The sequence below is a fragment of the Python bivittatus genome, unplaced genomic scaffold, assembly GCF_059951505.1.
Source record: "Python bivittatus isolate LINGU-HERP-01145 unplaced genomic scaffold, Pbiv_v1 ctg000020_np1212, whole genome shotgun sequence".
NCBI lineage: Eukaryota > Metazoa > Chordata > Lepidosauria > Squamata > Pythonidae > Python > Python bivittatus.
This window is the reverse complement of record NW_028277030.1, coordinates 2,855,669-2,877,594: the sequence shown is the minus strand read 5'-3', so window position 1 is coordinate 2,877,594 and position 21,926 is coordinate 2,855,669. Positions and strand designations below refer to the sequence as shown.

At 42.7% G+C, this 21,926-nt stretch overlaps 1 protein-coding gene across 1 annotated transcript in view; it reads right to left on the bottom strand.

The window, feature by feature from the left end:
- The window catches only part of COL4A2 (collagen type IV alpha 2 chain), a 180,401-nt gene that overhangs the window by 133,168 nt on the left and 25,307 nt on the right, over positions 1 to 21,926 (bottom strand). Inside the window, exon 4 of the mRNA XM_088133404.1 lies at positions 4,105 to 4,185. Coding sequence (XP_087989530.1) covers positions 4,105 to 4,185 — 81 coding nt within the window. The remainder of the gene's footprint in view (positions 1 to 4,104; positions 4,186 to 21,926) is intronic.

The window sequence follows — 21,926 nt, the reverse complement described above, 5'->3', positions numbered from 1 at the left end:
ACTAATATATGTCTTTTTTTTAAGCAAAGAAAGAATGTGCCGGTGAAGTCTGGATCCATGGTAAACCAGGATCTACAGATAAAAATCAGCATTATATGAAAAGAGTAATAAGATAACTTCTGATAAAGACTCTCTCACTAATGCAGTCTTCACACTGGAGTACATGACAGCAACCTGAGAATAAAGTGCTTTGGAAAGCGCAGACAATTTCAAAATGTGCTTTCCGGGAGCTGTATCTGAATTTTTGCTCTAATTATTTTTGCGAAATAATTCTTCACTGTACTCTGATGCAATGTTGTCTGAAAACTACAGTTTAATATCTTTGCATGCAAAATTGCTTTGAGACATATTTGATCAGATTTACCCTTCTAATCTATGCTCCAACCATTTCATGTTCATCAACTCTGTGATCCAGGAAACTGGTGGAGTGGAGTGATTAGGATCAATAGAATCAACAATCCTAGTCAATTCTTATTTCTTAAAATAAATTACGGGCACAATATAATTGTTTGCTGGTTCTCTAAGAATTTCTCCAAGTGCACACTGGATTCAATAACTTCTGGAGTTGTAGGTCTTCCAAGTGGCTGTTAATTACATGCTCACCAAGCAACCATCTATCTATGGTAAGAGAGCTATGTAAGGTTTTCCATCCATAGATCATCCAGTACCAAATCAAATGATTTGCCAAGTGTATATAGACAGAAGCATACTGAAACAGTCCTATGACTCCCATGCTAGCCATGACGTCTTGAGCTACAACTGGGAACACAACCTCAGCAAGCATACGACAGGCCCTAAGAATCAACCAGATGCCAAGTTGTTTTCAACATTAAGCTCAAAGAGGCAAATGAATGGGCAGGAATCAGAACAATCCTAAACATCCTAAAAGATCAGAATGAGCTAGGTAGATTTGATTAGAACATTTTGCCCAGTTACCAAGATGGTATCTTCTGGCTTATGGTTACTCTCCTCTGTTTACCCACTCTTGCTGAAAGTTAGATAAAGAAAACACTAATGCTGCAGGGTTCCAGACTGCATATCTGATCACCTCTTCCTGTAGAATTAAATGTTATAGTAGTTTAATTAATTGACCTGGCATTCACTAAAATCAGCTGGAGAGAAGAATAGAAATACCAAGCAAAATGGATTTGGCCTCCTTAACCGTATTGTTAAATGTTGAACCCCTTTCAGTATCTAAGTCCACATTCCCTCTTCCAAGTCTGCAAGGGTTATGTACATGCAAACAGAAATGGGACGGTGATCCATACCAAGAGGGAATGTGTTTCCACTTAGATTCTCCTCAAAGATACAGGTTGTGCAGAAACCATTCAAATTTTTGAGTATCCCTACTCTGTTTCTCAGGACTTCAAGAGTCCTGATGTCTATGGGAAGTACAGAAAGACACCCCGCCCCCCCACGACTGTTCAGTACAACTCCCAAAGTCACATAACTCTCTCCCCCTGACAGAAGTTTATTCTGCCTCTGTCTACTAATCCCCCTAAATACAACAGAGATCTTCTGGACAAAGTAATCCCCATAGATAAGATTAAAGAAGCAATGCACATTGATAGATCGATCTATTCCTGCAATCCTATATATGCTCATGCAGCTTCCTTTGAGACAATTATATCTGGTATTATGTCAGCACATTAGTATCATCTGAATTAGTATCATGTGAATGGAGCCATGCCAAGTTCCACAGTTATGTAGACTGTGACCCGGACCTGAAATGTATTGATAAGCAAATCCTACCACTGGAGTTTTCAGTGGACAAATTTAAGAGGGAAGGAGGCCAATAACAGTGAATAAGCCACAAAGAAGAACTGAGTGATACCCCAACTGCAAACAAAACAAAACATATCTGCTCTTGTATTTCCTTTCTTGCCAAATGCTATCAGGAAGGGCTTCCTTTTCCACCCCCAACATGTGTGATCTCAGCTCATTCCCCCTCCCTGTTTCCTTTAGGGCTTCAGAAACTAAAACCTGGGAAGATCAGAGGCAAGAGATTGTGTTTCATCAAAATGTGTACAGTATTGGAAAAGGTTTTGCTCAATTAGGTAGATCTCTATATCCTGATATGGAAGATGAAATTCTCTCTCACATAGATATTTTTAAAACAATAGCTATATAACCTAATAATTCAAAAAGTATTTTAAAAAGGGTTTCCATTGTTTCTTAAACTTCCCATATCTTTGTGGTAAATCACACAAATTGTATTTTTTCCCTCAGTTATCTGACTTACTTTCCTGAGTTATAAAAGGAATATACCCAGAAAGTATCATGTTCTTGGTAGATAAATAAATAGATGTAAAAGATAATAAGCAACATTAAAGGCATCTATAAAAGATCTACAAATACCAACATATGTAACAAGTGTGAGTTTGAAGAATTTCAACATTTCTGTCATACATTGAACTGTTCAAAAATTATATTCTCAAAGTCCCAAAATACTTAATAGTTTTACAATGCTTTAATAGTTTTACAATAAGAGCAGCACAATAATTTCAAAAATAATGTAGCATCTGAAAATTGTCTGCTTTGCTTGTTAATGCCAGTACTTCTAATGACGCTCATTCGTTTTTGTGTTATTTATTTATTTATTAGGAGAGTGACATTGAAATGTTTCTTTTTGATTAAGATTACTTCCCTTTAATTCAAATGTTTAAATGTTCTGATAGAAAACTCTTATTTATTTTTAAGAACAAAGCAGTTTTTTTATATTAGATTCTCTGTGTAATGATATTCAGCTGCTAAACTGGCTTTTGGTCAGGAAACATGCCCCAAAGAAATTTCTAAAAATATCAGAGAAGGACCTTGTGATAATGAAAATTGACCCAAATAGAACTTTCCTATTCTTTTCTTTCATTACATTTGTAATGAAAGGGAGGCATATGTGTAATTTAAGTCATATTTATTTATTTTATTAAAAATAAATAGGGTCACACTGTAATAGATACCTATATTTGATAATATTTTAGTAATGCTTTTTAAATTTTGATGTTTTATGTATTTATATATATTTATGGTTTTAATGTTGTGTGAGTTGCCCAGAGTCCCCCATTGGGGGGAGATGGGTGGGGGGAGAATTAATTAATTAATATGGTCATATGACTTCTTCAAGAAATACTCAGATTTTTATTTGACAGTAAGAGCGTGTAGATATTATTAAATTAATGGAAAAGCTCTATTTCCATGGATATAATACATGAGTATGTGTCATGTATCATCGGTATGTACTGAAAAATAGTATTTGTGGGTAAAGCAAAGCAAATCAAAGCAAAGCAAGCACTCATAATCAGCATGAGCCAGCTTAGCTGACACATTCTAATATTGTGTGAATCACTGTTCCCTACATAGACTGGTAGTTGCCCAAGGCCAGCAGTGTCTGCAGCAGGGGACTAAGGAGGATCAGAAAAACAGAAGCATCATTGGAAGACCCTCCCTTCTGAACGTGCATCGTGGGAATGCACACACATGGTAAAAGGGAGAAGCTTGTCCTTGTGTTCTGATACTGCTTTCATCAATCCAAGAAAGCAGCAAGTTGCTGTGGGTGGCCCTGCCAGCCAAGGTCACTAACACAGAAGGTGGCAGCATGAGACCCATGGACGCCAGTGGGCCCACAGGTTCCACTTTGGCTCCGATTGAGATTTCTGCCTTTTAAGGTACTTGTAATTAAAATATATAACTGGGAAACTGGCATTCTGCAAAACAGAGTACCAATATGTAGCATTATCTTTATTTTCAAGAATAAACTGAAAAATGGTAAGCGCTGCTTCCCCATCCTTTGTTTCAAAATGCATCTATCCTCCCAGGATCTTTTTTTCAAAAAGTGGTAGAGAACATGGTAGAGGCAAGAGACAAAGTTACCTGTTGTTTTCTGATAAACGAGTGTTTTACAGGTGTGTGAAATCCAGCTCCAGAACATCCTGTTTCCTCCCAAGAAGTGGTCAATCTGCATGTCTGGGGCTGGTTCATCTATATTTTAATTCTACTCATTAATATTTAATTCCAGACTCTTATACCAACTTTGCCTGATTTCAATGATAAAAAACCTAAGCCACTAAAATAAGAGGATTTTTTATGCAGCAAGATGGTGGTACTTACACGAGCTCCTTTTTCTGGAAAACATTCACAACCCCCACTGCAGTCTCTTCCTGCACATGGTCCGGTATAGGACTTTCCTCCCTGAAAAATAAGAGGCACAGTTCAGCAAAAGTGACAATAGGGAAAAAATTAAAAACACAATTGAAACAGGAACACGTTTAAGTGACAGCTTATAAGTAATATCTCATCCAGCGCTCTTAAAATAACAACACACACAGGTTTTCAAGTCATTCAGAACCACCATAGTGGTGCTATGAATTGTGAAAGCTTTTTGACAAGAAACAGATAAAAACATTAAAAAGATTAATGTGCTTAGTCCGTGACAAATCTAATTTACATAGCCAGAACACACACCAACCCCCAAGTGAGGGGAAAAAAAAATCTTAAATTGCTCTTGGTAGATAAACCTAGAGCAATCTTTACACTCTGGTGACATCACTAGCTCATCACTAGTAATTGGGAGCTTAATGATTAGTAATACTGCCTGTCCATAAAAATATTGCCCTCTCCTGTTGATGGTCAACCTGATACCCAAAAGCTACATACACAGGCATACATAAAATACAGGCTACAGTGATCTCATGTGTATCCTGACATAACTGTGTAAATGATTATGTCATTTGAGAGATGATGTCATGATGCACGTGATTCCCCCCACCCCATCCCTGCCAGAAGCTAGGGATATAAACAACCGTTTCCTACAAAAAGTGCAGTCTCTGAAATCATGGAGCCTTGCCCATTTTTCCTACATATCAGGTGGTTAGCCTAATCAGTGTACAAAGCCCCAAAATTAAATTTGCCAAGAAACCAATGGCACTGGGATAGCCTGCAACGGTGAATGAGGAGCAGCTGATATGCAATTAATTAATATCCTGCCTTTCATTCAGGAGCTGAAAGTGGCCTCTAAAGTATTCCATCCTCTAGGGTTTTTTCCTCCCCACAACAACCCTGTGAGGTAGGTGAGGCTGAGAGAGAAGGAATAGTCGACATGAGTTTTTGTAGTTGATACTGAAATCTGGGACTCCCCGCTCCTTACCCAGCCCCTTATTCATTGTCCTCCACCGCTTCTCTCTCTAAATGAGTTGGAATCAAAGGGATCAGAGAAAACAGCAGCAGCCTCGCAAGGAGCATGATCATCCTAGCAATGTCTGCCTCTCCCTAGAATGCTGACCTGAGCGGCTGAATGGAGCAGCCCGCTTTACCGTGAGGCCTTGCCTCAATCTGGACTGCCACGGCATTGGCTAAAAGCAGCACCTCAGCTCAGAAAAACAGAGGCTCTCTCCCTTGATAACTTGAATCAAAGTACTGAAGGGGCTGACTCAGTCTGGTCCACCGCTTTGGTGGAAATAGGTGCTGTGCAGGAGCCTGTTCAGCATCCAGATCCAGGGAGTTAAGCTGCTTTAATTCTCCCCTTCAAGGAGGCAGGCAACTTCAAAAGGGCTTCAGCTGAAGCTTCGAAGCAAAGCACTACTTCAAAGATCTGCATAGCTGTAGTACTGAAGAAAAAACAAACAAACTTTAGAGCAATCTTTACACAAATATAAACAGACATCACTATTTTGGTATCAACAGATCTTATTAGTAAAGCTCACTTTGTTGAAACCCTGGGATATAATTAGGCAACACAAGGAGCTCAGAAGAGCTCTGCTAGATTGCCTGCAATATTCTTTGTCACCCAGTTGACCAGCTGTAATCAGTTCATCATCATCATCATCCTTATTATGGTCATGGACCAGAATTACAAATAAAAATACATTGAAATACATTGAAATACATTAAAAATACATTAAATGAAGTGGACAGAACATGATAATATATTTAGATTGGTGGGATCATCAGTGGGCAGTCAAAATCTGCCTAATTTTGCAGACAGTATAGCAAAATTTAGCTACATTCAGGGAAACTAAATCATTCTGATCAGATAGCAACAACTGGACATAAAAAAAAATCAGAATTCCCTGGATATTTTATCAGATGAGGAGTTATTAAATGGGTTCGTGAGTACTTATAGAAAATACAGTATAACAGGACATGTGCTATAGTTTCAATAGCCCCTTGTCCACAGGGGCGCAATCTCAGCTCATATGGGACTTTTTTGTATCAGCCCTCCAAAACTGCTGTAGGGGGAGCATTACAGTGTGCTACAGTTAGTGCCCTCCGAAATTTGGGGACAGTGATGTAATTTAGGTATCTTGCTGGCTTATAAGAAAAGGCTTGAGTGCTCAAAAAAACATTCTTAGGCAAAGCAGACTGCTGGATTTCCAGATTTTTGATACACTGTTTGAATTCACTGAGTGCACGCTCGTAGCCCATCATTAGGAATGCCTCACTAGAGAAGCTGAGATATTGAAGTTTTTGTAACATAGTCCTGAACCATACTGATTTATAATTATCCTTAATACAAGTCCATGCACCTGTTTCAACTTTGGACAACGTGCTTCCCTCCTTAGTGCTACATTTGGGATACAAGGGGCTACCTGAAATATGGCCCTTAAGAATTTGGATTGAACCCTTTCCAAAGATGTAAAAGAAGGATAGGGTCCTAGCTGGGCACCGAAGAGTAATTGTATGTGAGCCTTAGCTGAATATAGCTTCAGTGCTGCTGGGATATGCTGTGCTCCTCTGGTTAAATGAAAAGATTGGATTGCGGCCACTGTTTTTTGAGCATTTTGTATAACGTAGCTTTGGTGCACACTGCGTTTAGTGGAGCTGTGAAAAACCATGCCCAAATATTTAAAGGATTTAACTTGTTCAATATTCTTGCCATTTATCCTCCAAACTGTAATCAGGAAACTTACAAACCTAGACAGGAGGGTAAAAGCTTTCTTCCACTATTGCACTGTGTGCCCGTAGTGTTTAAGATATGCTGCCTGTGATTCAGGAGGTAGATAACTAGCATTAGGTAGGTCACAGCCACTGATAGTCCTAATAATATCTGTAAGGGAGGCAAATGACAAAAGCACCCTTCTGTAGTTGCATCATACACATGTACAAGCAGGGTGGAGTTTATGTCTTTGTCACTCATCCTGTAGACATCTCTGTATAGTCCTATCCTGTATGGATTTGTCCAGTCTCCTTTTAAAGCTCTCTCAGTTAGTGGCCTTTTTCTGAGCAAGTGAGCACATTTTCAGATTCAGCACAGGGATACAGCTGCCCATACTTTAATTTTTTAAGATTCATTTCAGGACCTAGAGGAATTATTATGCTTAAGGCTGATTTTTTTTCTTTCAGCACATAACTCACAATTTAATCTTGCTGTATATACTTGCACAAGGAAAGAGGCAGAAACATTTCTGGACTCAGCTAGCCACAAACTATATATGCTTTTCAATAGTAATATGGGTTGAGTTAAACGGCTCTGACTCCCAAGTAAGTATGCTTAAGGCTTCTGTTCTGTTCCATTAAGCACGCTTGCCCCAGTGAACATCTGCAGTGACACGCCTCTCTACCCATGGACATTTTCCATGTGAGGGAAGATTTTGATTTTCCTGAATCCTCATTTTGCTGGAGAACCTCACAGGACAGCAGCAGCTTGCCACTGCTAATGTTCACTCTCTATTTCTGGAGGACAAATCTAACTTGCTCATCTCCATCCCTTTGAAGCATGGCTTCTCCCTATCTCTTGAAACTTTGTTATTTGTACCTCTCTCATATTTGCTCACTTTCAACACAATGTTCCTCTATTCCTCTTTATTCTCAGCAACAAAAGGAGGACAGCATGAGCATACAGTAATTTTTATGGACTTCTCTCTCTTTCTCTCTCTTCTACTTCCACTTCAGCCCCTAATTTTCATGTAGCTCTTCTCATTCATGCACTTCAAACAGGGTCTCTCTTTCTCTCTCTCTCTGCTGCCAAACTTCAAGGTGATTCTGAGTGGCTTCACAAGATTAGAAAGCAAGAAGATGATAACGTTATATAAGAAAAGAACAGAGTTGCCCTGAGGGAACAGATATTACTCCCAGACTTGGCCCACCAAAGATCCTAAACCAAGGCCTAGGAAAAGAGCCAGGTTTTTAGGTCTCACTTGAAGGCAGGTAGGGTGGGGGCTGTACAAATCTCCAGGGCAATGCTGTTCCAGAGGGCAGGTACTGTGACCTTTTCTTAGCAAGTGGAAGGTAACTCCAGTCTCCCATTCATAAGTCATTATAAGCAGAAAAAAACCTTCATCTTTCTGGTAAATACAGTATATCCCGCCTTTTCATCTAAAGGTATTAGCAGACAAAGTAAAAGTTAATGTTAGACCATATACACACAGAAACACCCCAGCCAGATAAGTTGTACTTAAAATAGAATATAAATTATATATAGAATATATAAAGTTATCCAAAACAGTGGAGTTTTTTTTCCCTAATTCTGTAGAATACTTTGAATATAAACATCTTATATTTTGCCTGTGTTTAAAACAGCAGAATTCAGCATCAGAATTCATTTCAGGATTGGGATGAGGAGTTCCTGTAGTCCGCCCCCCCCCCCAGGCTTTTTATAAATACGATTGGGAACCTAAATTAGTTTTCTTCAACTAATTGTTCAACTCAAAATGCAGAGGGCATCATCTTATAGAAGGGTACTCTAAAATGCTCAATTTTGTATTGTGTAACCTTGAACAGATTAAGAATTCTGTTGGTGTTGACTCCATCCACCCAACCACCTGGGCTAACAGAAATGGCTGGGACAACCATATGATTGTTCTGAGCTACTTATCACGGACACTAAAAAAATCTTTGAAACCCACCATTCTGAAAATCCCTGTCTACAAAGCTTAGATCTCAGTAGGTAATGGGAATATTCTTGAGGAGGAAGCACCAAAGGCAAGACAATACAAAAAGTCTTGCCATGTTTACTCATCCACCTAATTTATGAAGAATCCGTTGAAAGCATAAATTGATGTGAATAATTTAATGTGCACGCATTAAATTGCTGTGCCCATATGAGAGAGAGCGAAAAAGCGAGATCACATCCTTGTACAGTACTTATTTTGAGAAGGGGGTGGGATCTGTAGTTTGGTTCCAAATGTTATTTTTGGTAGGAAGGAAGATCTCTGCAGCTGTTCCTTCTCTGCCCAGACTGATCTTCCCATTGCCATTATGTGCTTCCTGGGGAGGGGGATATAGGCGCCCAGTAGCTGAGGCTAAAATGTTTTGCTCTTCAGTTCTGCAGTCTCAGGGCAACTCTTTACAACATGTGAAAAGTGTCCCTGTGAAATCATAAAATCTTCCTCCTTGATGAAACCAAACAAGCTTAATGAAGAATTTGGACATATTATGCATGTTTTAACTCTATATGATATTCACAAATAATTACAGGAATAGTTAACTTTTTAACACATGTTGTAGTTTAACGTATTTGAATACAGTATATCTATCCCCTATGTATCATGTATTTAGTCTAAAAATCTTTGGACTCAGCTTTTCAGTTAAATTAAATGTCTTAAATAGCAAGTAGACCTCAGGTTAAGAACACCAGGGTTACGGGCAACCCATAGCTAAGAATGGAGCCTATTGTGGCAAAATTCAAGTTAAATGCACAATGATTTGAGTTAAATACACAATGGTTCGAGTTTATTACACAATGCTACTTATACAGTATTACACAATAATACTGTTCCGGCTTACATACAAATTTGATTTAAGGACAGACCTTGGGAATGGAACTCGTTTTTAAACTGGGGACTACCTACAACACAAACCCCTTCCTGCCTTTTCAGTCCTTTCTGACACACAAAAGATGCATAAACTTTGGACAGCAGCATGCAGTGAATCTTGTGGTTTGTTCTGTGCACCAAAAATGCTCTTATCAAAGTACAAACAACTAGCATATGGAGCTTATAAACATCAAAACAGTGGACTTCCTTCATCTGAGTTACACCATGTCATCTGGTCTGTTCACATCCTCTCTCAATTAGACGCTGAGTCTATCTACTTAACAAAAGTCAGGAAATGTCTAGGCTTGGGAACAAGCAAATATTTAAAGAAACATAATCTACTAAAGAAAAAGTGTTACTGGGTTGCAAACATTTCAGATTGATTATTACTTAGCAATTTGGAACATTAATAAATATCTGGATCTAACTTCCTATTAAGATACGTACTGCCCTGACATGATACATTAAGAAAAAGTATAACTAATTGCTTCTCATCAGAGGATTATAGTTTTAATATTGTTTAATATTCTCTAGAGAATTCCTGTATGATGTTATGCACATTGTATAATGCTAGGTAAGCAAATGCATAAAATCTATAAAACAGGATTGATTGTTGGCTTATTTAGAATTGGCCCACAAGCATTGGCAGATACTATATGTAGGTCCTGTCTTGCACAAATTGTACCAAAATATAGGTTAATGTGTTAGAGGAAGAGCTGATGATGGGGGGAAATGCTAAAATTGAAAAAAAATAGAGGTTTCCAGACTCAATTTTATAACTTATATAAAAAATTTATAAAATGTTTATAACACTAGCATTTCTTAAGAACAAACAAACAATGCACACTCAGATGATATAACTATATTGACCCTCAACATTTAATAGAAATTTCTACATATTATTTCTATAAATAATATTATTTCTAAGAAATGCTACGATCAGTCTTTCCTTTTAAGGAACTGTTCTAGCTTCCTAATCATTTGGTTGAGTTCTATCTATCTATCTATCAATCAACCAAAGTGATGTGTGTGTGTGTAGGGAGGGAGGGAGGGAGAGGGAGAGAGAGAGAGAGAGAGAGAGAGAGAGAAGCTGGATATAATTGTGGTTAGAATGCCGCCCTTTGCCATGGGAGACTAGGGTTTGAATCCTGGCTGGTACCGACCTTACCAGTAGGGGTCCTTGGGCAAAACCCCCCTAATGCTTCACCTGCCCACCTCGAATATGAGAGTGACACAAACTAAGAGAGTCATGCCAGCTTGGATGTAGCCTGAATTAACAAGGTCCATGCCAGATGTTGGGGATCCAGGACAATCTGAGAAGTGGACTACTGGAACAAATCACACATGGACGAGACAAGAGAACCTGGAATTGATGGAATGCTACTATAACAGTAGACCTAATAAGGGGATATATGAAATGTATGAGGGGACTATGGATGGACAGAAGACCTACATCCACACTAACTGGGAAACAGCTAGTTACCCAATGCTTCAACATAGTGAAGAAGCAGCTGCGCTCACAACTTGGTATAGACCAACTACACATTACATCTTGGACTCAAGAAGACCCGGAAGAACAACTGGATGTGCAGCCAACACCTGAAGCTGGAATGTCACTGCCACCCCCTCCATTATGGAGGACAGCAGCTGATATGAGGCATAAGATCATGGATAAGGTAGCAACAGTTAACCCTCAAGACGATTACCAAAGCTCAGTGGAGAAGTATGATCAGATAATATGCTAGATGATGCCAATAGAGCCCTCATGACAATCCCTACTAATACCATAACTCAAACCAATGATCTGGTACCATAACTCAAACCAATGAACAGCCACTGTAATCCTGGAGATGCCTGGCTACATGATCAAGAAGAACATCAGTACACACACACCCTGGAAAATGAGGTTGGAGGCTAAGATCAAGCAACTTGGAGAGAAGTTAGTCAGCTGGTGGAATTACAGAAGGGTGTGGAGATTAAGGATAAGATTCAGCTACTGAAAAAGTACAAGGGCCTGACTCCATTTGAAGCCCTACAGACTGCTAAACAAAGGCTCACAGCACTGGCTACCAGACTAAGGAGATACACTAGAGAAGCAGAGGCCAAGAAGATAAATGCCCTCTTCTCCAAAGAACCATCTAAGATGTACTCCCAACAGCAGTGCAACAACACAGTAACAGCAGAACCACCAACAGCAGAAACTGAACAGTACTGGAAGAACTTATGGGAGAAAGAGAAGATACATAACACCAGTGCAAAGTGGCTGCAGGACCTGAGAGCAGACTACAGCAATCTCCCAGAACAGGAACCAGTCACCATCACAGTAGCAGACATCCAACACCGAGTCAAGAACATGAAGAGCTGGACAGCACCAGCCCGGACATGATTCATACCTACTTGCTAAAGAAACTAACAGCAATGCATGAACACCTAGCAGCACAGATGAACTAGCTTCTAGTAGCAGGCTCCCACCCAGACTGGTAATACAAGGAACGATGTGATCATGAAAGACCCCCACAAAGGAACAGCACTGTCCAACTACCAGCAAATAACCTGCCTCCCCACAACATGGAAAGTACTATCAGGCATCACAGCCACCAAGCTACACGACCATATGGGCCGGTACATGAGCACAGCTCAGAAGGTCATTGGGAGCACCACCAGAGGCTCAAAACATCAGTTGCTCATAGATAGAGCAGTCACCCAAAACTCCAGGTCTAGACAGACTAGATTGACTACAGGATACCCTATGACTCAGTGCCACACACATGGATCTGTGAATGCCTGGTGATATACAAAGTCAACAGGACACTAGGGACCTTCCTCAAGAACTCAATGGGACTGTGGAAGACAGCACTGGAAGTCAACTCAAGGCAGCTTGCACAAGTGGCCATCAAGTGCAGCATATACCAAGGTGATGGACTGTCCCACTGCTGTTCTGCATAAGTTTGAACCCCCTCAGCCAGATGATCACAAGGACTGGAGACAGATACAAGTTCAAGAGTGGAACTATCATCAGCCACCTATTCTACATGGATGACATCAAGCTATAAGCTAAGAGTGAACGAGATGTTGACTCGATGATCCACCTGACATGGATCTACAGTGAGGACACTGGTATGTCATTCAGACTAGAGAAGTGTGGCTGGATGGTAGTGAAAAGAGGGAAAGTAGTTAAGACTGATGGGGTGGAGCTACCAGCAGGTGGCTGGCGCCATGATGACACTCCTTGGGTTACTGCCAATGTTAACATCAATCCTTGGATTATATTTATTTTCTATTTATTTAGGATTATTTTCTATTTTAATTTTAATTGATTTTAACTGCTTTGTAAACTGCCCAGAGTTGTTTTTTAACAAGATGGGTGGTGACAAATTTTATATATAAATAAATAAATACACTGAATGGCACAATCAAGTAGCTGACATTGTGTACAGGAACATCTGCATATATATAAAGCCTTGGAGCCATGATAGAAATCACAGTACTTCTACCAACCACTATGTAAAATATTGGCTGCTGAAAAGAATAAAAAAGTCTTCAGGAGCCGTGAATACCCAGCTACAGTAGTTAACTGCTTTTCAGCTAACCCATAGCTCATTTTTTTTTATTGGATGAATTAGTCTGGAGTTGAAAGAGGAAACCATGATCATACGAATTAAACCATAAAAAAGCCATGTGTACAGTTAAAGCTTGTTCCAGGTTGCAAAACATGCTAAGCCCAAACAACGTATAGATTAATATTACATACGAACCAAGTCTGTTTTAGAAATGCTAGTGAGTCCAAGGTTAACACCAGCAGTCTCCAGATTGGCCAGCAGCCAGAATGTCTACGATTGCCAGTTAGGAAGAAGCACTGATTCCCTGAAGCAGCTGCACTTTCTGGATCTTCTTCAAGCACAGTTTTGCACAAAGCACACTGCATGGCTGTATCTCAGACAGTCTCATCCAGTAGTATAAAACATATCAGTAGATTTAAATGCAGGGAGGTTTAGGACTGAAAAAGGGAACTACTTCTTTACCCAACACATAGTTAAGCTGTGGAAGATACTTCTATCTAATGTAGTGATGGTCACTAATCTGAACAATTTAAAGGGGGACTTAAAATCAAGGCTATTGGGCTATTAGTACTTACAGCTTTGATACCCATATCCAGAGGTATAGGCAGCACATCTCAAGGATGTTAAGACTGAAAGAAGGCCACTGTCCTGTTTATGCTCGTGAGCTTTCCAAATGTACCCATTTGACTGCTGAGTGAGTATGCTGAACCAGCTGCTCTAAGTTCTTCTTAATTAGTACACTATTTTTTATAGTGCAGAAAAAGGATGGATTAACAATGAAATGAAACAGGAGAGAATACTGTCTGCAGAAACATTCAAAAAATAGATAGGGAATGAAAAGCTGGAAATCCTCATACAAATACAAGGCAGATAATCACTCAAAGCTGATTCATTTAGTGAGAGTTAAGCAAATTCTTACAGTTTATAATAAAAATACCTGGACAGTTTAAATAAAACTTCATTTTTAAACAAAAATACAGCTAATACAGGTTTCATAGAACACAATATCTGAATGACAGCAAGATTTTAGAAGCCAAACAGCATCTAGAAGCCAAATTAATAGGATGAAAATTAAGTCTGAAAGAACCTATAAGTATATAAGTATAGGAACAGATATTTAAATATCTTGTTCAGCTCTGGAATTAAATGGGAGAGAGTGCAACTGATGCAGCACTGATTTAATACTTGCAGTTCGGCACCTACTACTAGATTTAGTTTTGAATCTGGATGCCCAAATGATAGGTGTAGTATAGCATTCTTGCTAGTGACTTTGAGAGCAGCTACACAGTTCAGTTTGTTTATAAGCACAATGCCTATAAAAGAATGGATGATTCTTCTCCCACATCAGCATGCCTACTCCCTAAGTCCTGCTGTAGAATCATTTTTTTGTGTCCCAATGTTAGACAAGATACAGCTGTGCAAGATGCAGATGTAGGGGAGGACCTCTTTTGTGACCACAGCTAAATTGTGGGAACCTTATCTCAGAAAGCCATTTTCACCTCTGATTGCCTGGCTAAGTTTTTCTTCACACAGATTTCACTCATCAGGCTGAGGATGCTTTTCCAGTTTCCTCTGTTTGTTGTTTTTTAGATTGGATTTATCTGCTACACTTGTTTTCAGTTTTACTGCTTTTCATTTTTGTTTTTTCTTGGTCCTCTTAAGCTGTTGTAAGATGGCCTAAATACTGCAAGTTCTCTGGATAGATGGGATATACATATTTTAAACAACATATGACAAATATATTTGTAACAGTTGCCCTGGGACTTGAAAGCCACTCTTGTTTCTGAGATCAGCCAAGGACAAATAGGAAGTAACACTGCCTGTGTCGCTTCAAGGCCCCATACATCCGCCAGAAGAGCCACAGCTGCAGGGAGCTTCTCTTGCTGGAAAGAACATACAGCTTCTCCAAGCATCTGTGGCTTTGGGACTGCAGAAACAAGGGAGAAGAACTCTCTGGTCTCATGGTCTCTCTGGTCTCATGAATCAGCTGACGGAACAAGAACTGCTGAATGCTATTGATTGCGAGAGCACACACAAGGGATATTAATGCTGGCTCATAGCTCCCAACTGTGTTCTGGCCTTGAAGAACTGATTTCCCTTCTCTCCCCTTCCCTTGTGGTCCTCTTTTTTTAAAAGGTTATCTGAATTGCTGCAAGCTCTTTTAGAAGCACAAACTGTCTGAGAATTGTGATAGAGGCACATAAACAAATATACAAATAACAGCACCTAGATTTCATAGAGTTACAGAGCTTAGAGGAAAATGGCAAATAAATTACGCAGCTTGCAATGAAACAGAATATATATATATATTCTAAAATACTATATATATTAGAATATATATAAATACTAAAATACTATAAAAGATTCTAAATGCTTGAAAATCAAGTTATTAAATTGCTAAACCACTAATGATATAAAAATAGAAATTACTGAAATGTTTAACTACTTAGATTCTAAAATATTGAATTAATAACCACCAAAATATTGTATCAGAATACCTAACATATAGGTATAAAATCCTGTTTATCATCCAGCCAGTCATTTTGTTATAGTCAAAAGCCAGCAAGAATTAAAAAAAAAAAAAAGTAAAACCAATCATTCTTGTTTGATTAGATTTGTATCTTGCTATTTGACAATTATCTCCAAAAGCAACTTGGAAATAAAAAAGAGAGAGCCCCTGCTCTCAGGCTCACCATCTAGAAAGTCAAAATGCACAAACATTTTCCTTAATTTTTCTGTCAATTTTCCTTCTGCTTGTCTTGACACTGGGTACTTTTCACTATGGTCTGCAGGAGTCAGGATCTTCTTAACTGATACAGATAAGCCTAAGACTCTAGAGACATATTGCATTTCCTCCCTAAGCTCAGAAGTTACTATCTAAACCAGCTGGTTGCTGTCCATATAACTTAGAATTAAAAATCCCAGTTTGGCTGGGCTGGATTCCGTTTATGTATTTATTTAAAAATTTAAACCATCCAATAGCCTATCTGAGCAGTATGCAGTAAAAACCACAATAATTCGATTCAAGTTAAAACATATATGATCAAAGCAAATAAAGCAAGGCTGTCATTCAAAATTGATCACAGTATGAATTAAAATTCAACTAAAAAATTAAAATTCTACAGGCTGAAAGCTAGACTGCTCTTGGGGCAAGTAATATTCTCTGCTTAGTACTATCCAGAGATTCAAACACTGGGGTACTGAGTGAGGGCATAGATACCCTCTGAATAGATATTTTCTGATCTTACAGCAAGATTTCTAGTCTTTGCATTGGAAATTATTGGAAAGATATTAAACACCACAGACACGCATTGATGAATGACCTGAATATACAGTACACTCAATTCATGGAGAATCCATATACTGTACAGGAATGAAAATACTGATGCTCTACCAATCTGCTTGGAACCCATTCTCTCTCTTATTATTAAGAGCCTTGATTAATTAGAAACGCTGCATGGCCCTGTGAAGAACAGGTCTGCTGGAGAAAGAATGGCACACTGCTTGCTGATATATGACAGGACTAAAATGTGATTGTTATGAATCATGGTACGTTTTCCCTGGAAGAGAAAGCATGTCAGACAGAAGGCTTAACTTAACAACTTAGATACTGAGTTTATCTCAAGAGGGGACAAAAGCTCTGAGCCAATGTATTTTTGCACCATCCTGGACAGGTTGGTTCCAACAGAAGAACTCTGTGCTCACATCTGGACTATGGCCATTATAGAATGAAGGCTTTAAGCATTTATGAAATTGGATCTGAGTAAGTCTTTCTGTCCTGCTGTGAGCAGTTAGGAACAAGAGTAAAGGGTTACTTGAGGTGTCTAACTTCCCCAACAGTTTTAAATCTATAATGATAGAAGCACATACAACAACCTTAAGAGGTAGGGTAGCAGCAGGAGGGGAGAAAGCAATCTGAATAGGCCCATACCATTGTAAAATACATTATATGACATTCGGATTCCTAATCTGCTCTTAAAGGGGTGTGTGACACAAACATACACTTTTTTCACTATGTATCAATTATCATTTCTAGACTATGTGAGCAATGAACAAAAGTAATTTAATTCCAACTGCTGACAAAGATACTATAAAAGCACTATCTAGCTCTCCTTTAACTTAAAAGCTGGTGCCCTGTTCAAGATATTCTCCAAGAATCCACTTATTTATTCCTTAGATCTTTGAGAAAGTTTGGATGATCTGAAAATATCAATGATAATCTGATCTATGTACACAAATCAGAGTATGATGAAACGAGCTGATTCCAAGGGAAAGTACAGATAGCTGTCTTTAAGATTAAAGTATTAAAAGGATTTGTCCAGAGCTGAATCCAAAAATTCAGAACCTCCCTTAAGTCTCCTGACTCTAAAAATACAGAATCTCTCTGGCGCTTGCAAATGACTTAAAAACCAGCAGCCAGAGATTTCTTTCCTTTTCTGGTAGTTTGGAACAGGATTTAGGTTGAATGGCTTTGAGCCTCTGTTTCTGTTGCTACAGCTATGAAGAACTGGGGAGGGGGGGGGAGAGAAAAGAATCTGACTTTCAGCACTTGAAGAAAATGAACTGAAAATAATGTATCTCTTGAACCTTAAAATATCAAATATCAAGTCACAAATTATACCTTTGTATCTCAGTGAAGACATATTAAGAAAGAGACATGAGTTGGGCCTCTGAAGTGCCTTCCTCTGTGTGGTGGAGGATGTCATGGCCTTATCTGGGAACCACAATTAGTCCCCACTAGCCCTGATCCCTCTGCCCAGATAAACCAATATAGCCACCCAGCGAACAAGAATGATGGTATCACCAGAAAGAATATCAGAGGGCAGAGAAGGGCCAAAGAGTGTGATTAAAAAGGAGAATACCTTGGAAATTGAACAAATACATACAAATTGGACAAATAAATAAATAAATAAAGATGCACTTGAGTGTAACTCTATACAAATTGATAACTTTGCAATAAAATCAGATTTTAAGCTTTGTTTAAAATTGGTTTATTGCTAGAAGCACTATCTATAGTTAGCCTGTGCACCCAGCTACCTTTGTGCCTTGATTGTCTGAGAAATCTCCCTCTTCACTATCTGGACTGTATTTTCTTTGCCCTCTAAAATCTCAGCTAGAATTCAGACTGCTCTGGCTTTGACTTCTAGACCGACTGAACAGAATGTAATGCCTGGAAGGTGTCAGGTTCGGTCAGCACGAGGTTCAGGGAAGCACGGGGCTGCAGGGAAGCTCGCAACCAGACCACGCGGAATCCACCGGCGGTAGCTAGCGGGGAAAAGAGGAACCGAAAGCGCCGCTAATTAACGAGCCACCTGCGGCCAGCTAAACAGGAAAACCGCAGCGGAAGCTTTTAATTACGAACTGATAACGGCGCGAGCAAGCAAGGAACGGGGCCGCAGGGCAGCGAAACAAGATCGCAACGCAGCACAGAACCTGCGGTCTGCACCTAGCAGGGAGGGGCCAACCCAGCCGGAGGGGGACTGGCAATCAAGGACAATGGACTCTGACCGACCCTGCCATCATGAACGATCGGGGGGACATTGGGGGGCCTAATAGCCCACAGCCGCAACGCGATCACGAGGCGGGAAAAGCGCGGGAAGGGGGAATATAACAAGTGATGCAATTGTACCAAGCCAGTCCTGGCTTTGCTTGTGACTACTACGTTACGCATGAGTAAACCTTCTTTGTGAACCACACGTGTCACGAGAGTTTCTCTGTCGAACGGGGCAAATCTCACATAAAGCCAGGACTCACCGTCAGCGCTACCCGGTACCACCGAGGAGCGTTTTCTTTCTCAATACAGGCATGACCAGCGACGAGGAATCCGTGGGTCAGCTGGAGCGCGAGGGATCCAGGCTCGCGGAAGGGCGGTCGGAGCCGCCCGGGAGCGACGGGGCAGCGGCCAGGGCCGGGCGCACTCCATCCGAGCGGTGGTCGATGGGCGTGAATCAAGGACCAGACGATTCGGGCGTTACGATGACCCGGGGTTCGGGATTCCGGAACCGTGAGTGGAGCGAGAAATTCGCCCGACTAGAGGAGAGAGTCGAGCGACGCCTAGACGCCGTGGAGGCGATGCTCCAGACCCTACTACAGAGAGTGGGGCCACCGGCGGTGAACGAGGAGGCGAGCGACAGGGGGGGCGGTCCGACACCCCCGCTGGCACCACCCACGGCGCCCCGGTCGGAGGACCAACGGGCGGCAGACGCCCTGAGACTTCGAGGTATCACTGGGAAGTTCTCAGGGGACCCCGAACAGCTGCCGCACTTTCTGACGCACGTCAGGGGTTCATGCAGAGGGGTGGTCACCTATTCGCTAGAGACGAGGACAGGGTATCCTACGTGGCCGAGCTGCTAGATGGCCAAGCCGCCAGCTGGGTGATCGGGCTGTACGATGCCAACGCGGCGGAACTACGGAGTTTCCCGGACTTCATGCAGGCGCTCCGGGACAGATTCGAGGACACATTGAGCGCCAAGCGGGCGGAGGACGACATCCTACAATTCAGGCAGCGGGGCAAATCGGTATCGGAATATGCCCTGGAGTTCCGGAGGTTGGCCGAGAAACTCGCGGACTGGCCGGAGTCCCTGAAGGTGAAGTATTTTAAGAGGGGACTCAACCCAGAGATCCTGGAACGGGCACTGGGGCGGGACGACCCGGCCACAGTGAAGGATTGGATCTGGCTGGCCGGAACGGCGGAATCGGCGTGGCGGCAGATCCAACAGAGCACAAGACGACGGGACCAGACGAGGGACCGGCCGAGGGAGAGGACCCCCGAGGAGAGACGGAGCGGTCGACGGCAGTCCACCGGGAGGCGAGAGGCGACCAGAGCCCCGAATCTGTGCTTCCGATGCGGAGGCAGAGGCCACCGAGCAGCGCAGTGCCCGACGGAGCGGGAAGGCGCCCCACCACGGCCCGAAGTCAAAACCCCGCGTGCGAACGGGAAAAGGACCGGTGACCGACCGCGGAAGGGGGCAGTGGCGGCGGTGACCGAGAAAGGACGCGGGGGCTGGTCGACCCCGGAGACAGCATCCTCCGGAGAGGACTCGGAGCCGGCGGGAAACGAGGCGCGCTCGCACTGAACGGCGTCCCAGTGCGAGCAGGGGAGTCGAGGCGCGCGGACCCAATAGGAGACGAGGACTGCCCACCGTTCCGGGTGAGGATACACGTCCGGGGGGTGAGATCCAGAGGGGAGGCGCAGCTACGGGCGCTACTGGACTCGGGCTGCACCCACTGTTTGATGCACCCAGCGGTGGTCTCGGGGCTCGGGCTACAGCTGAGGCGCCTCCGGGAGCCCATTTCATTCAGCCAGTTAGATGGCACGCTGGCAGGGGGGGGCCAGCTCAGTATTACACCGAGCCGGTCCAGATGACGATCGGGAGTCACCGGGAAGAACTGAGGTTCGTGGTGGTCCCGGTGGCCGACTACGCGGTGGTACTCGGCTTGGCGTGGCTGCGGCGGCGGAACCCACGAGTCGACTGGATGGCGGAGGCAGTGTGGTTCGGGGTCGACAGACCGGCGAGGGGCGAGAGCAGAGGGGACCGAGCCGTGGAGACGGAGGCAGCCGCAACCACCGGCGGACAAGCGGAGGGTCCGGGACACCGGGAGACGGGGCGAGAGCAGATGGGGCCCGAGACCCGGGCGGCAACAGCAGCAGCAGCAGCAGCAGCGCCGGGACCCCGGAGACCCGCCACGATCCCGAGGCGAGGGGAGGCAGCGGCGACTGGCGAGGCAACCGCAAAGCGAGGGGCCGGACCCGGGGAACCCCCGACGGGCGGCGGAATCCCGAGGCAGTATCGAGACCTGGCGGCAGCGTTCGGGGAGAAGGAGTCTGACCAGCTCCCACCACACCGGCCCAGTGATTGCGCCATCGAGCTAGAGCCAGGAGCGACCCTGCCTAAGCCAAAAATGTACTCCCTGTCGAGGAGGGAGATGGGAGCCCTGCGCGAGTTCATAGACAAGAACCTAGCACGGGGATTCATCCAACCCGCGAAGTCACCATTAGCGGCCCCGGTGTTATTCCGGGAGAAGAAGGACGGCTCGCTCCGTATGTGCGTAGACTACCGGGGGCTGAACGCAATCAGCACGGAGTACAAATACCCCCTCCCCCTGATGAAGGACTTGATGTCGCATCTGTCGAAGGGGAGGGTGTTCACAAAACTGGACTTGCGCGAAGCCTACTTCAGAGTTAGGATCCGCGCAAAAGATGAGTGGAAGACGGCGTTCAACACCCCGCTCGGAAGCTACCAGTTTTCCGTGATGCCGTTCGGATTAAAAGGGGCCCCGGGGGTATTTATGCAGCTAATTAATGAGGTGCTGCACGACCTACTCTACCGGGGCGTCCTGGTCTACCTGGACGACATCCTCATCTACACCGAGACCCTGGCGGAGCACGTGAGCCTGGTGCGCACGGTGCTCCAGAGACTGCTGAAGGCACAGCTGTACGCAAAGCTCTCGAAATGCGAGTTCCATCGAGAGCAACTAGACTACCTCGGCTACCGAATATCCAGCCGGGGAATTGAGATGGACCCGGCGAAAGTAAGGGATGTCCTGGGCTGGGAAGCGCCGCGAACCCGGAGGCAACTCCAAAGCTTCCTAGGGTTTGCGAACTTCTATCGTCAGTTCA